General features: G+C 39.0%; 1 protein-coding gene across 1 annotated transcript in view; it reads right to left on the reverse strand.

Annotated features, from left to right (window-relative positions):
- Nucleotides 1-12,012, reverse strand: part of ERp44 (Endoplasmic reticulum protein 44) — a 266,413-nt gene extending 254,401 nt beyond the window's left edge. Inside the window, exon 1 of the mRNA XM_067141768.2 lies at nt 11,741-12,012. Coding sequence (XP_066997869.2) covers nt 11,741-11,827 — 87 coding nt within the window. The 5' untranslated portion in view covers nt 11,828-12,012. The remainder of the gene's footprint in view (nt 1-11,740) is intronic.
- Nucleotides 12,013-13,046: the final 1,034 nt, after the last annotated feature.

Raw genomic sequence — 13,046 nt, forward strand, 5'->3', positions numbered from 1 at the left:
CTCGGACAGCTGACTGAAGGTACACCCGCTCGGGCATACGCCCATTGTAGTAGACTGCTACAGTTAGCCATTTTTTGTTTGTTTTTTGCTTTGTTTGCTGTTTTGCCAAAAGACTTTATTCAATAGGGTTTTCCATTATTTAAATCTTGTGTTGATTGTATTGTGGTTTGCATTTTATATGGTTCCTTTTTGTGTTTGTTCTCTCTTTTATTTTCTCCGTAAATATTAATTAGATTGAAAAACTGTAAAATCTGGAGAAAATAAGTCTACTACTACTACTACTACTACTACATTATATAACATCTCTAGATGCGAATCTTGTTCGTAGCATGAATTCTATATTTTGGCTTTGCTGTGTAAACAACAACAGTACTAGTATGTAAAGTCTATGCCAGATGTCTCACGGTGATTCATAGTTTGTGTGTCGAAGGTTGCCAATACAAATCTCAAAGATAACCGAGGTCTACCCGATTCAGCACTAGGGAGCCGAAGTATCACTAAACGTTTTGCAGATAATACTCTAGGTTCCACACAACTTATCAGACATTTTGTGTACATAGCATTTCTATCATTATATAAGCATCTAAGATAAATCCAAAATCTACGAAACAGTCCGTCAAATTGTTCGGCAAGCCCTATCATCTGCAATAAAATAGGTATTTCATATAGTTATTCTTGTAAATTTTGTCTAAATTTACAGTTTACTACTTGTTTTCTACTATACTGTCAGGCTCCATGGCTAAATGGTTAGCGTGCTGGCCTTTAGTCACAGGGGTCCCGGGTTCGATTCCCGGCAGGGTCTGGAATTTTAACCATCACTGGTTAATTTTGCTGGCACGGGGGCTAGGTGTATGTGTCGTCTTCATCATCATTTCACCCTCATCACGACGCGCAGGTCGCCTAAATCAATAGACCTGCATGTGGCGAGCCGAACTTGTCCTCGGACACTCCCGGCACTAAAAACCATACGCCATTTCATTTTTACTACTATACTGTTTACTACTTGTTTACTTGTGTAAATTGAAAACGCTATATAAAAACAGTTATCATCTTCAAAGAAAATCAAAATAGCTGCAAATAAAAATCAGATTTTAGTGTATAGGAATCAAGATATACAACAGCCTAATTCTTGAAAATTTTAGAAAAATTATTAGTCATTAAATTCAAATGCTGTGTTATATGACACTGAACAAAACTCCACAGAATTTTTACAAGAATCTTCAGCAAAGAACTTGCAGTAGGTTCCATAAGTAATCTAGCGTATTTTTAAGTGGCAGGTACAGTGATGTTGGGAAATGATAAAGTAACCAACATCATACAATAAATATTTCATGATGATCCATATTGACAGTTCTAACACTTGATAAAGTAAAATGGGTCCATCTAATCAATGCCAGGCTAATGATAATTTTCATAATAATTAGTTACCAGTTTATCATCATCACAACATATGCATATGGGACTAGTTTCGGCCAACTCGGGCCATCTTCAGCCATACAGATTTGAAACAGGCATAATTAAAACAGTGAAATATACAAAGACATCTAAAAGAGAGAAATACATTAAAATAAGTTTATGATGAAAAACTTAAGGAATGTTCCTCTCTCACTATTACCCAGCTCCAAGGGACAAAATACAACTAAAAATACAACTAATTATTACAAAAATATATAACTTTATATCTGCCATTAGCCTTGTACTGAATAGGTGACACATTTTACTTAATCAAGTGAAAGTTTTTTTTTTTGTTAGTGGCTTTATGTCGCACCGACACACATAGGTCTTGTGGCGACGATGGTATAGGAAAGGCCTCGGAGTTGGAAGGAAACGGCTGTGGCCTTAACTAAGGTACAGCCAAAGCATTTGCCTGGTGTGAAAATGGGAAACCACAGAAAACCACCTTCAGGGCTGCCGAAAGTGGGATTCGAACCCACTATCTCCCAGATGCAAGCTCACAGCTGCGCGCCTCTAACCGCACGGCCAACTCGCCCGGTCAAGTGAAAGTTACTGACAGCGCAAAGGCGCTACAGAAATGGTTCAATAATAATAATAATAATAATAATAATAATAATAATAATAATAATAATAATAATAATAATAATGTTATTTGCTTTACGTCCCACTAACTACTTTTTAAGGTCTTTGGAGACGCCGAGGTGCCGGAATTTAGTCCCGCAGGAGTTCTTTCACGTGCCAGTAAATCTACCGACACGGGGCTGTCGTATTTAAGCACCTTCAAATACCACCGGACTGAGCCAGGATCAAACCTGCCAAGTTGGGGTTAGAAGGCCAGCGCCTTAACCATCTGAGCCACCCAGCCCGGCCAGAAATGGTTCAAGAATGAATGGAGAAGAAGAGGTTACATAGCAAAATATATTGGACCCTGCCATCATAAAGGGTCAGAGAAGCAGAGGAATGGAATGGCGTATGGCTTTTTGTGCCGAGAGTGTCCAAGGACATGTTGGGCTTGCCAAGAGCAGGTCTTTTGATTTGACGCCCGTAGACGACCTGCGCATCATGATGAGGATGAAACTATGATGGAGACGACACATATACCCAGCCCCCGTGCCAGCAAAACTAACCAATGATGATTAAAATTCCTAGTGGACCCATTAAAAATAAAAACACTTCTCATTTTAATATCTAGTACTGGCAATAGCTTCTTTAAATTTTTTTGTAAACTATGTTCTTGCCACACACATTTCCTGTCCAGTCCCATCCTCCTGCCGATGTACATGTATGTATCAAACAATGCCCCTTCCTTTGTCCTCTTGAATTCCAACTTTATCTTCCTATTGTGACCTTTCCTACTTTTAAAAACACCTCTCTAATTTATTCATCTACTAATGTCACTCCACGCCATCTCTCCACTGACAACTCGGAACATACCACTTATGATATAGATGCTGATTCCCATAGGAAACATGAAATATTTATCCTGAATGAGTAAATTTATAATACCAATGTAAATGATCCGTTATTGGCCATTATAAATTTTCCAGCTAACTCAATGTCCAATAACAGACCATTTATACTGGTATTATAAATTTATTCATTCAGGACAAATATTTCAGGTTCCCTATGGGAATCAACATCTATATCATCTGATGGCCAAGCAGACATCAATTTTTGGTAATGAGACAAAGTCTCTCATCGTGCATTGGCACTGCCAGTGGCTCCAAGTAGCCTACGCAGTGGCCTCCACGGTATGCACTAGTCATGCGCCTTGGTGGGTGTGCTATGTACCAACTGATGAGCCCAACTTAGCACACGGGGGTGAAACGCTGGCAACCAGGAATGAGTTAGCTGGAAAATTAATCATGTCCAAAACGGACCATTTATATTGGTATTACATACCACTTAGTCAAGCAGTTCGTATCCTTTCTCCCAAGTCTTACCAGTATAAGGGGATGAAACTGATTCCTGCCCATGGTGCCCCTGCTAAGGTAGTTGGAATTAAATTTCCATTACTGAACTGAACATCAGCACTTGGTGGTCAGACTGTCTCTCTAGATCTCCTGACCAATAGTACACAAACAAATAACAGCTCACAGAAGCTCTTTTCAGAGCCAATCAACCAAACCCTTGGGTCCTGTATTAAGAGTCTTCAAATTAACATAAAAGGCATGAGTAAATCTAAGGCAGACTATTTGTCCAAACTGTCATTAGAAAATAACACTGGCCTGATCTGTGTTCAAGAAACTCATATCTCTTATGAGTCACAAATGCACTCAAGAGGAAAGATCCATGGTTTCAGATTATTGGGAGTTACTTATCAAACGTACGGTTCTGGGACCTATGTTTGCAACTCCATCACAGATGCTCATCTAGTCTCTTCACACCATGAGAACAACATTTTTAACATTGTGACTCAGGTTAACAGCTTGACAGTTCCTTCAAACTTTGTACATCCTGCTGCCTATGTGGGTGACTCTAACAGCCACCACAACCAATGCGGATACATATCAACTGAACTTTGTGGAGAGAAACTTACTGAATGGTCAGACTTGTCCAATATTCAGCTCATCTTCAACCCAAAGGAAAAAAGCTCCTTTAAATCAGCAAGGTGAAACACAGAAACCAATCCTGACTTATGTTTTGTATCCACTGATCACCAGGGATACAGTTTACCTGCTATTCGTAGAGTACCGAGCTCGATAGCTGCAGTCACTTAAGTGCGGCCAGTATCCAGTATTCGGGAGATAGTAGGTTCGAACCCCACTGTCGGCAGCCCTGAAAATGGTTTTCCGTGGTTTCCCCTTTTCACACCAGGCAAATGCTGGGGCTGTACCTTAATTAAGGCCACGGCTGCTTCCTTCCCACTCCTAGCCCTTCCCTGTTCCATCGTCGCCATACGACCTATCTGTGTCGGTGCGACGTAAAGCAACTAGCAAAAAAAAAAAAAAAAATCGTAGAGTGCCCACAAACTTCCCACACAGTCAGCACCGTCCTGTTCTTTTGGAAATAGGCACTCAGATCCCCATTATTAGATCTCTTCCACGGAGGAATTTTGCCAAGGCTAACTGGGACAGTTTCTCTGCTGATCTTGATAGCAGCATAAGATGGATTCCTCCTGTTCTCAACAACTATTGTAGATTTATTAAAGCAATACTTGCTGCTGCAAAAGAACATTCCTAGAGAAGTCAGAAAGGAGTATATACCCAGATGATATGAAACATGTGTAAAAAAACTCTATAGTAATTTTCAAAAGAATGGTGAAACGGAAGTTGCTGATGAACTCATGAACAACTTATATGAAGCCAGACGGAACAAGTGGACAGAAACTATGGAGACAATGGATTTCAAACAATCTAGCAAGAAGGCTTGGAGCCTCTTAAAGAAGTTGGCGAGATCACCTCACATTCCACAGCCCAAATCTGCTGCATCACCTGATAAAGTTGTCAAACGGATTGCTGGATTGACTAAACTGAAACCCAAGAAAGAACTCGATTGGTTAATAAGAAAAACAAAATATTGGTTCATCGAATATTTCTGCCCCTTTCACCGAAGAAGATCTCCTGTCTGCTCTGAAGATAACAAAGAACCGCAAAGCACCTTGTTATGATGGCATTTACGCTGAATTCCTCAAGCATTGTAGGAAGAACACAAGGAATTGGTTCTTACGGTTTTTCTCAAATATTCTGATTACAGGCAAACTTCCTCCAGAGTTCAAACGAACCAAGATTCTGGCTATTCGGAAACCAGGTAAACTTTCTGATTGTCCTGAAAGTTACCATCCAATTGCTCTAATATGAGTGTTTGTTACAATCTTCTGGAACAGCTCATCTACAATAGAATAAGCCCCCTAATTTTACGATCACTCCCAGCAGAACAAGCCGGTTTTAAACCTAACCGTGGTTGTGAAGACCAAGTTATTGTATTAACAACCACATTGAAGCACGTTTTGAAAAACGACTGAAGAGTGGTGCAGTGTTCATAGACTTTACAGCCGCTTATGATACTTATACACTTTACGTATAAGTTTTTTAATCTTGTTGGATGCAGAGTAATGTCAAAACTCAAAGAACATGCTATCAGATAGAATGATCCAGGTAGATAACAAACATAGTAAATTTAAAACAACAATGGTCTCCCTCAAGGATCTGTGCTCTCTCCATTGCTGTTTAATATGTACATTGCCGATATACCTGGCACTACATCATGCCGATTTGCTTATGCGGACGTCCTAGCCATAGTTACTCAGCAATCCAATGTGAATGAGATAGAAGTAATTCTAAAAAGAGACCTTGACATTTTAAGCGAGTACTTTGATAAGTGGTGTTTGACACCTAGCACCAGTAAAACAGAAACCTTCGCCTTAATAACAGGCAGGCAAACATTACTTTGAATGTTTCCCTCGACAACTCTCCTCTACCAAACAATCCTAACCCCAAGTACCTTGGAGTAACTCTTGATCGGACACTGTCCTTCAGGAAACATTTAATGAATACCGCTGCTAAACTGAAGACCAGGAACAATATCATTCAGAAACTTACAAGTTCTACATGGGGAGCATCAGCATTCACTCTTAGGTCGTCAGCATTGGGACTGATACAGCTGAGTATTATTCTTCTGTTCGGCTGAATAGCCTTTATTTTAAGAATATTGATGTTGCTCTGAATCAGATGATGCGCACTGTCAGTGGCGCAGTCAGATCTACTCCTCTTTATTGGTTGCCAGTCATGAGCCAAATAACACCTCCAAGAATACACAGACAAAACAACCTAATACGTGAGTTCAGGAAGATAACAATGAACCCAAGTCTTCCCATTCATGAAGACATGGTTCTTACGTATGGACGTCTGAAATCAAGATCTCCATCCATCCAGACTGCAAGGAAACTCATCAATAGGAACTTTAATAGTTCTGATGAGTAGCAATTGGAGTGGACCTACACAGCTCCAGATGAATGGCAGACCCTCTTTGGTCTTCAACATCCACCACCTACCTGGTTTTAATCTCCCCAGAAGAACTTGGGCTCTTCTTAACAGAGTCCGTACCAATCATGGACGATGTGGGTCATTGTTGCATTAGTGGGGTATGCGCTCCTCCCTTGAGTGCAACTGTGGTGAGAAGAAACAGACCATCCATCATATTGTCATGGAATCTCAAAGGAGGTCATATTCCGGTCAGCTGAAGGAGTTTATGTGTGCTTCTGACGGGGTTAGAGAATGATTGGACAGTTTAGATTTGAGTTTGTGAACTGTTTTTGAGATTAGTTGAATGTTTCAAGTGTTATATTGTTTGTTATATTTTTGAATGTTTGTATGTAGAGTTATGTACTAGCAATAAATAAATAAATAAATAAATAACCAGTCTAAACTTTGCAACATTTTCGTAAAGCTACTATTTTGTCGGAAATCGTCCAGAACATTTTTATTTTATTTTTTTTACAATTTTCTTTACATCGCAATGACACAGATAAGCCTTCAAGTGACAATGGGATAGGATAGGTCTAGGCGTGGGAAGGAAGCAGCCGTGACTTAGAACAAACCGAACTGCACTTCCTTGGATTTTTTCCAGTTCTCGAATCAAGCAATCCTGGCGAGGGTCCCATACACTGGAACCATACTCTAGTTGAGGTCTTATCAGAGATTATAATGATTTCTCTCCTTTACATCCTAACTACAACCCCTAAATACCCTCATAACCATGTGCAGAGATCCATATCCTTCATTTACAATCCCATTTATGTAATTACCCCAATGGAGATCTTTCCTCATATTAACATCTAGGTACTTACAGTGATCCCCATAAGGAACTTTCACCTTTATTTACAATCCCATTTATGTAATTACCCCAATGGAGATCTTTCCTCATATTAACATCTAGGTACTTACAGTGATCCCATAAGGAACTTTCACTCCATCGACGCAGTACTTAAAACTGAGAGGACTTTCCCTGTTAGTGAAACTCACAACCTGAATGTTAACAATGTTTATCATCATGTCACTGCCTGCTGTCCTTCTCACAACATTGTTGAGGTCTTTTTGCAGTTGCTCACAATCTTGTAACTTACTTATTTTTCTATACAGAATAACATCTGCAAAAATCCTACCTCTGATTACTGTTCTTTACTCTTATCATTCATATAATTATGAAAACAAAATCCAATAATACTGCCTTGAGGAATTCCCCTCTTAATGATTACAGGATCGCTTCACCTACTCTAATTCTCAGAGTTCTATTTTCCAAAAATACAGCCACCCATTCAGTCACTCTCTTGTCTAGTCCAATTGCACTTAGTTTTGTCAGTCGTCTCCCATGATCTACCCTATCAAATGCCTTAGATAGGTCAATCGCGATACAGTCTATTTGACCTGAAAGCAAGATATCTGCTAGGCCTATAGTACGAACACCTTTTGGTGATACATGGACACCCTAGTGCTGAATCGGTCAACCTCGGTTATCTTCAAGATTCGTATTGGCAACCTTTGAAACACAAACTATGAATCGATTATGCATCGCTGTGCGACATCTGGTGTACACTTTACATACTAGTACTGTTGTTGTTTACACACCAAAGCCAAAATATAGAATTCATGCTAGGAACAAGATTCGCATCGAGAAATGTTATATAATGTTATATAATGTGTGTGTGTGACACAGTTGTTGGCTTAAGATAATAAAGGTTTAGAAAATTCATATCGATCGATCATATTATCGATTAAATTCAGATTTCATTTCCATTCAGTTGGCAGTATTACCGGAACCGTGAGAGCTCCCTCCTTACTCCTCACCTCTGTACAAAATTCAGTCACTAAAAAGTGTGCGAATAATATATCTTGCTGGAATCCTACAAACTGAGCTTCAGTAGAATCATTTTTCCTAAACCCGAATTGCCTTCTATCAAACGATTTATTAATTTTGCAAACTTTTCTAATACAATCAGAAAGAATGCTTTCCCAAAGCTTACATCCAATACATGTCAAACTGACTGGCCTGTAATTTTCAGCTGTTTGTCTGTCTTTTTATAATTGGCTTTACGCTGCACCGACACAGATAGGTCCTATGGCGACGATGGGATAGGAAAGGACTGGGAGTGGGAAGGAAGAAACTACCATGGCCTTAATTATGGTACAGCCCCAGCATTTGCTTGGTGTGAAAATGGGAAACAACAGAAAACCATCTTCAGGGCTGCCAACACTGGGATTCGAACCAACTATCTCCTGAATGCAAGCTCACAGCTGTGCAAGCGTAACCGCACAGCCATTTGCTCAGTGTTTGTCCATCACCCTTTCTGTTATACACAGGGACTACTATAGCAACTCTCCATTAATATGGTATAGCTCCTTCATGCAAACAGTAATCAAATGGTAGAAATACTGCCCGTGCTGACCCACCTTAAGTTAGTGGCATTATTAGGAAGCAGAATTTAAGCAAATTTTACTTGGAATTCCTTACACTACCTCATACCTGCCTTATCAGCCATATGGTACTGCCTAATAGTCTTACATTTACGACCTTCCTTTCTACCACATTTATTGTTAAATATGCCAAGAACAGCTCTGTGATAAATAATACCATTTATTACTTTGGTTTCTCTACAGAACTCACCTGGTTTTACCAGCACCACATCCAGAATATTCTTCCCTATAGTTGGTTACATCACTTTCTGATTCAGCTGTCCTTCCCTGGTCAATTTTCTTTCACCAGAATGAATGCTCCCCCTCCTATCTCTACGATAAACACTCCAGTCCAATGAGAAAATGTCTACATTTGCCATTTGTTGGCCATGCCTCCTGTCGTTCGATTACCTTTTCAATTGACATTTGGTAAAGTGAGATGATGTTGTTGTTGTTGTTGTTGTTTGAGTCATCAGTCCATAGACTGGTTTGATGCAGCCCTCCATGCCACCCTATCCTGTGCTAACCTTTTCATTTCTACGTAACTATTGCATCCTACATCTGCTCTAATCTGCTTGTCATATTCATACCTTGGTCTACCCCTACTGTTCTCACCGCCTACAATTCCTTCAAAAAACCAACTGAACAAGTCCTGGGTGTCTTAAGATGTGTCTTGAGATAACCCGCTACAATAACGTTCCTTTCCATATAGTTTCCCACATAGCTAATTATCTTTGCAAATAATTCTGCGTCAGTGCTACCCTTTCCTGGTCTGTACAGACCAAAGACATCAAGTTGTCTATTACCTTTAGAGATGAGCCTTACACCTAGAATTTCATGTTCGTCATCTTCAACTTTTTCATAGCTTCAAATTTTTCTTTCACCAGAATGAATGCTCTCCCTCCTATCTCTACAATAAACACTCCAGTTCCATGAGAAAATATCTGCATCCATTATATCATTTCTCAGCCATGATTCAACTCCTACAAATATTTGGTAAGTGCATATATCTATTTAATTACTTAATTCTATTCCTATCATTACAATACATCTACAGTTCAACACTAACATGGTTACGTAGCGCAATCATATCCACGAAATGTCACTGTAATATTTGTCCCAAATAGAACATAATAATTGCTTTTACACAAATAAAGTCTAAAGTCTGCAGTAAATTAAGAAATAGTATGAAATATTTTACTTGCAGAGAATAATATGGATACATACTTGACTACCTTACAATTATTTTTTCTGCTATGTCGCAGCGCTTCCGTATGTGTTTTGTTTGTCTAACACTTTCGTGTGAGATGTCTTTGCTCAGTGAAGTTGTTTGAATTAATTAGGTGCCATTTTCTTCATGTAGCTCATTTGTTTTTTGCCCTAACTCATTCATTAAATGATCTATTTATTGGTCCAGGAATCATGCTATTTTCCTTTCAACAAAAAAAGTAATGTATTTATTTATTTATATATATATATATTTTGCTGTTTGAACTGCCCGTGCTAGTCATATGGACAAAGATAACTAGAATTCACAGACATAGCACTCCCGTTCATCGGTGCTAGCCCTGAACCTCAAGAAAGAAACAAAAGACCAGCGGAATACAACATAAGGGAGTATACATATATGTCTAGATATTTCTCTAGTAACAACGGTATTTCTTAATTTACCGCAGATTTTTCACTTCATTTGTGTAAAAGCAATTATGTTCCATTTGGGACAAATATTACAGTGACATTTCATATATATGTTTGCGCTACATAACCCACTAACATATTTATGTCATCCCTACTTGACTCCAGCTCCCTGTACCCTTATCACCACTCCCTAGTCCACCCAGTTTCCCTGAATGTACCTTGCTGTAACCCTTCTAAACAAACTTTCTAACTTACACGTACCACTGAGATTCAAGTGAAGGCTATCTGAGCACAGATCCCTACCTCCTGGCCACCCATTACTGTAAGATCAAGAAATCTCACTCCCTATTTCTCACATACCCATTCCATAGTCTCATTTATATCCCTGAACACCTTCCAGACAATATCCGTCCTACACAGTATTCCACTGATAATTTCCGCTTGTGAAAGGTTTACTGAATTTCTAAAATTCCTTTTCTCTGGCCATACAAAATATCTATGTCAGCACTTCCAGGTCCACTGGTGGAGGTTCGCTCAGGCAGTAGGTACCATTAATCCTCCTTCACATACACTTGCACTTCAGTGTCCTTTAACACATTCCTTGAATGTGCAATTCTCTTATTCTGAGATAGGTCTACTGAACTATTTGCTAATGTTTCTGTCAGTAGTAGAGGAAGTGACCTTTTAATTCACTTTATAGCCCGAAGTAGTTTCCTTAATTAAGTTTTGGAAATCGAAATTATTTCAAACCTTCTGTTATTGGAGGGCGGCAGGGGACAACAGTTCGTGACAGGTTTACTAATTACCGTCAGTCCACATCGTTACGCTGCTTGCTCAGGAACATCCAGCACAAGAATTAAGTGAGTATTAAAACAATAAACACTCTAAATAAAAGTACTGCATGAATTATCCACGGAACAGCAATGTAGTAGCTTGGCTGTCAGCCAAAATAAACACCTTGCAAAGAAACACCGCCGAATTGTATAGACAATCGTAATTTCTAACGAAGCTCTACAAACCAGTATGAAGGCTTTATATTACAGTGCTCACTACACGAAACGTCATTAACGAAACTCATTATATCTCAAGATTTGTTCTTCACACACAAAATGTATTAATGTACCCACATTCAATAGTAATATGAAAACTTAAACACCAACTTGAAGAGGTTAGTGTCGTGGCACAAATTTGAAAGATGATGTACACTCCCACTTCCATGAATACAATGACAAAATATAATTCTAAACAAAACTTACAAATATATGACACAGTAGCGTTGTTTTCAAGTGTTGATAGGATAAAAATATGTCCATTTTCCCTAATGAGTCCAAATTAACCGGCATACGAAACCCATACAACTTCAATTCATACACACAGATAGCACACTCCTGGTTATTTTAGCAGACGGATGAAATCGAGTTAAATTGCAAACTGATCGACTTCAAAATAAACCGTAATTGTCGATTAATCGCCTAAAATCCTTCAATAGCAAAACGACACGTGCCCAGTGCAGCCAACGGATGAGAGATCGAACACGATCGACTTAATATCAGCCACTGCTACCCTGATCTTACATGAGGCCGTCAGAAAGGGACTTGAAAACATAGCCGACTACAGTTACAAGCCGGAGTCATAAAAGTTTGGCAATGTCCCGTGGAGGCCAAGGTGAAAGCACGGGATCTATCCGTGTATGTTGATGTCTAGTGAACTTCGTCTCGTGTTTCGTTTCATTTTTCAGGATAGGTTTGAGTATATATAACAAGATAAATGATGGAATAAGCATACGTAGAGCCTATTATCGAAATAATGTGAAGGTTAAGCAGGGTTGAGTAGCTTGGACAGTAGAGCTGAGCTCAGTCCGGTGGTATTTGAAAGTGCTCAAATACGTCAGCCTCGTATCGGTAGATTTACTGGCACGTAAAATAACTCCTGAGGGACTAAATTCCGGCACCTCTGCGTCTCCAAAAACCGTAAAAGTACCGTAGTTAGTGAGACGTAAAGCAAATAACAGTTTTATTATTATTATTATTATTATTATTATTATTATTATTATTATTATTATTATTATTATTATTATTAAAGAAACGGAGCGAAACAAATAGTTGTTGAATCCAAAAAGAAGTCATGAGAAGATTTTGGTAATAACCTGGAAAGGCTAGGTCAAGCAGCAGGGAAACCTTTTTGGACAGTAATATAGAATCTTAGGAAGGGAGGGAAAAAGGAAATGAACAGTGTTTTGAGTAATTCAGGTGAACTCATAATAGATTCCACGGAATCACTGGAGAGGTGGAGGGAATATTTTGAACATCTTCTCAATGTAAAAGGAAATCATCATCGTGGTGTTGCAAACAGCCAAGCTCATGGGGAGGAGGAAAATTATGGTGGTGAAATTATGCTTGAGGAAGTGGAAAGGATGGTAAATAAACTCCATTGTCATAAGGCAGCAGGAATAGATTAAATTAGACCTGAAATGGTGAAGTATAGTGGGAAGGCAGGGATGAAATGGCCTCATAGAGTAGTAAAATTAGCGTGGAGTGTTGGTAAGGTACCTTCAGATTGGAC

Source organism: Anabrus simplex, chromosome 2, assembly GCF_040414725.1.
Source record: "Anabrus simplex isolate iqAnaSimp1 chromosome 2, ASM4041472v1, whole genome shotgun sequence".
Classification (NCBI taxonomy): domain Eukaryota; kingdom Metazoa; phylum Arthropoda; class Insecta; order Orthoptera; family Tettigoniidae; genus Anabrus; species Anabrus simplex.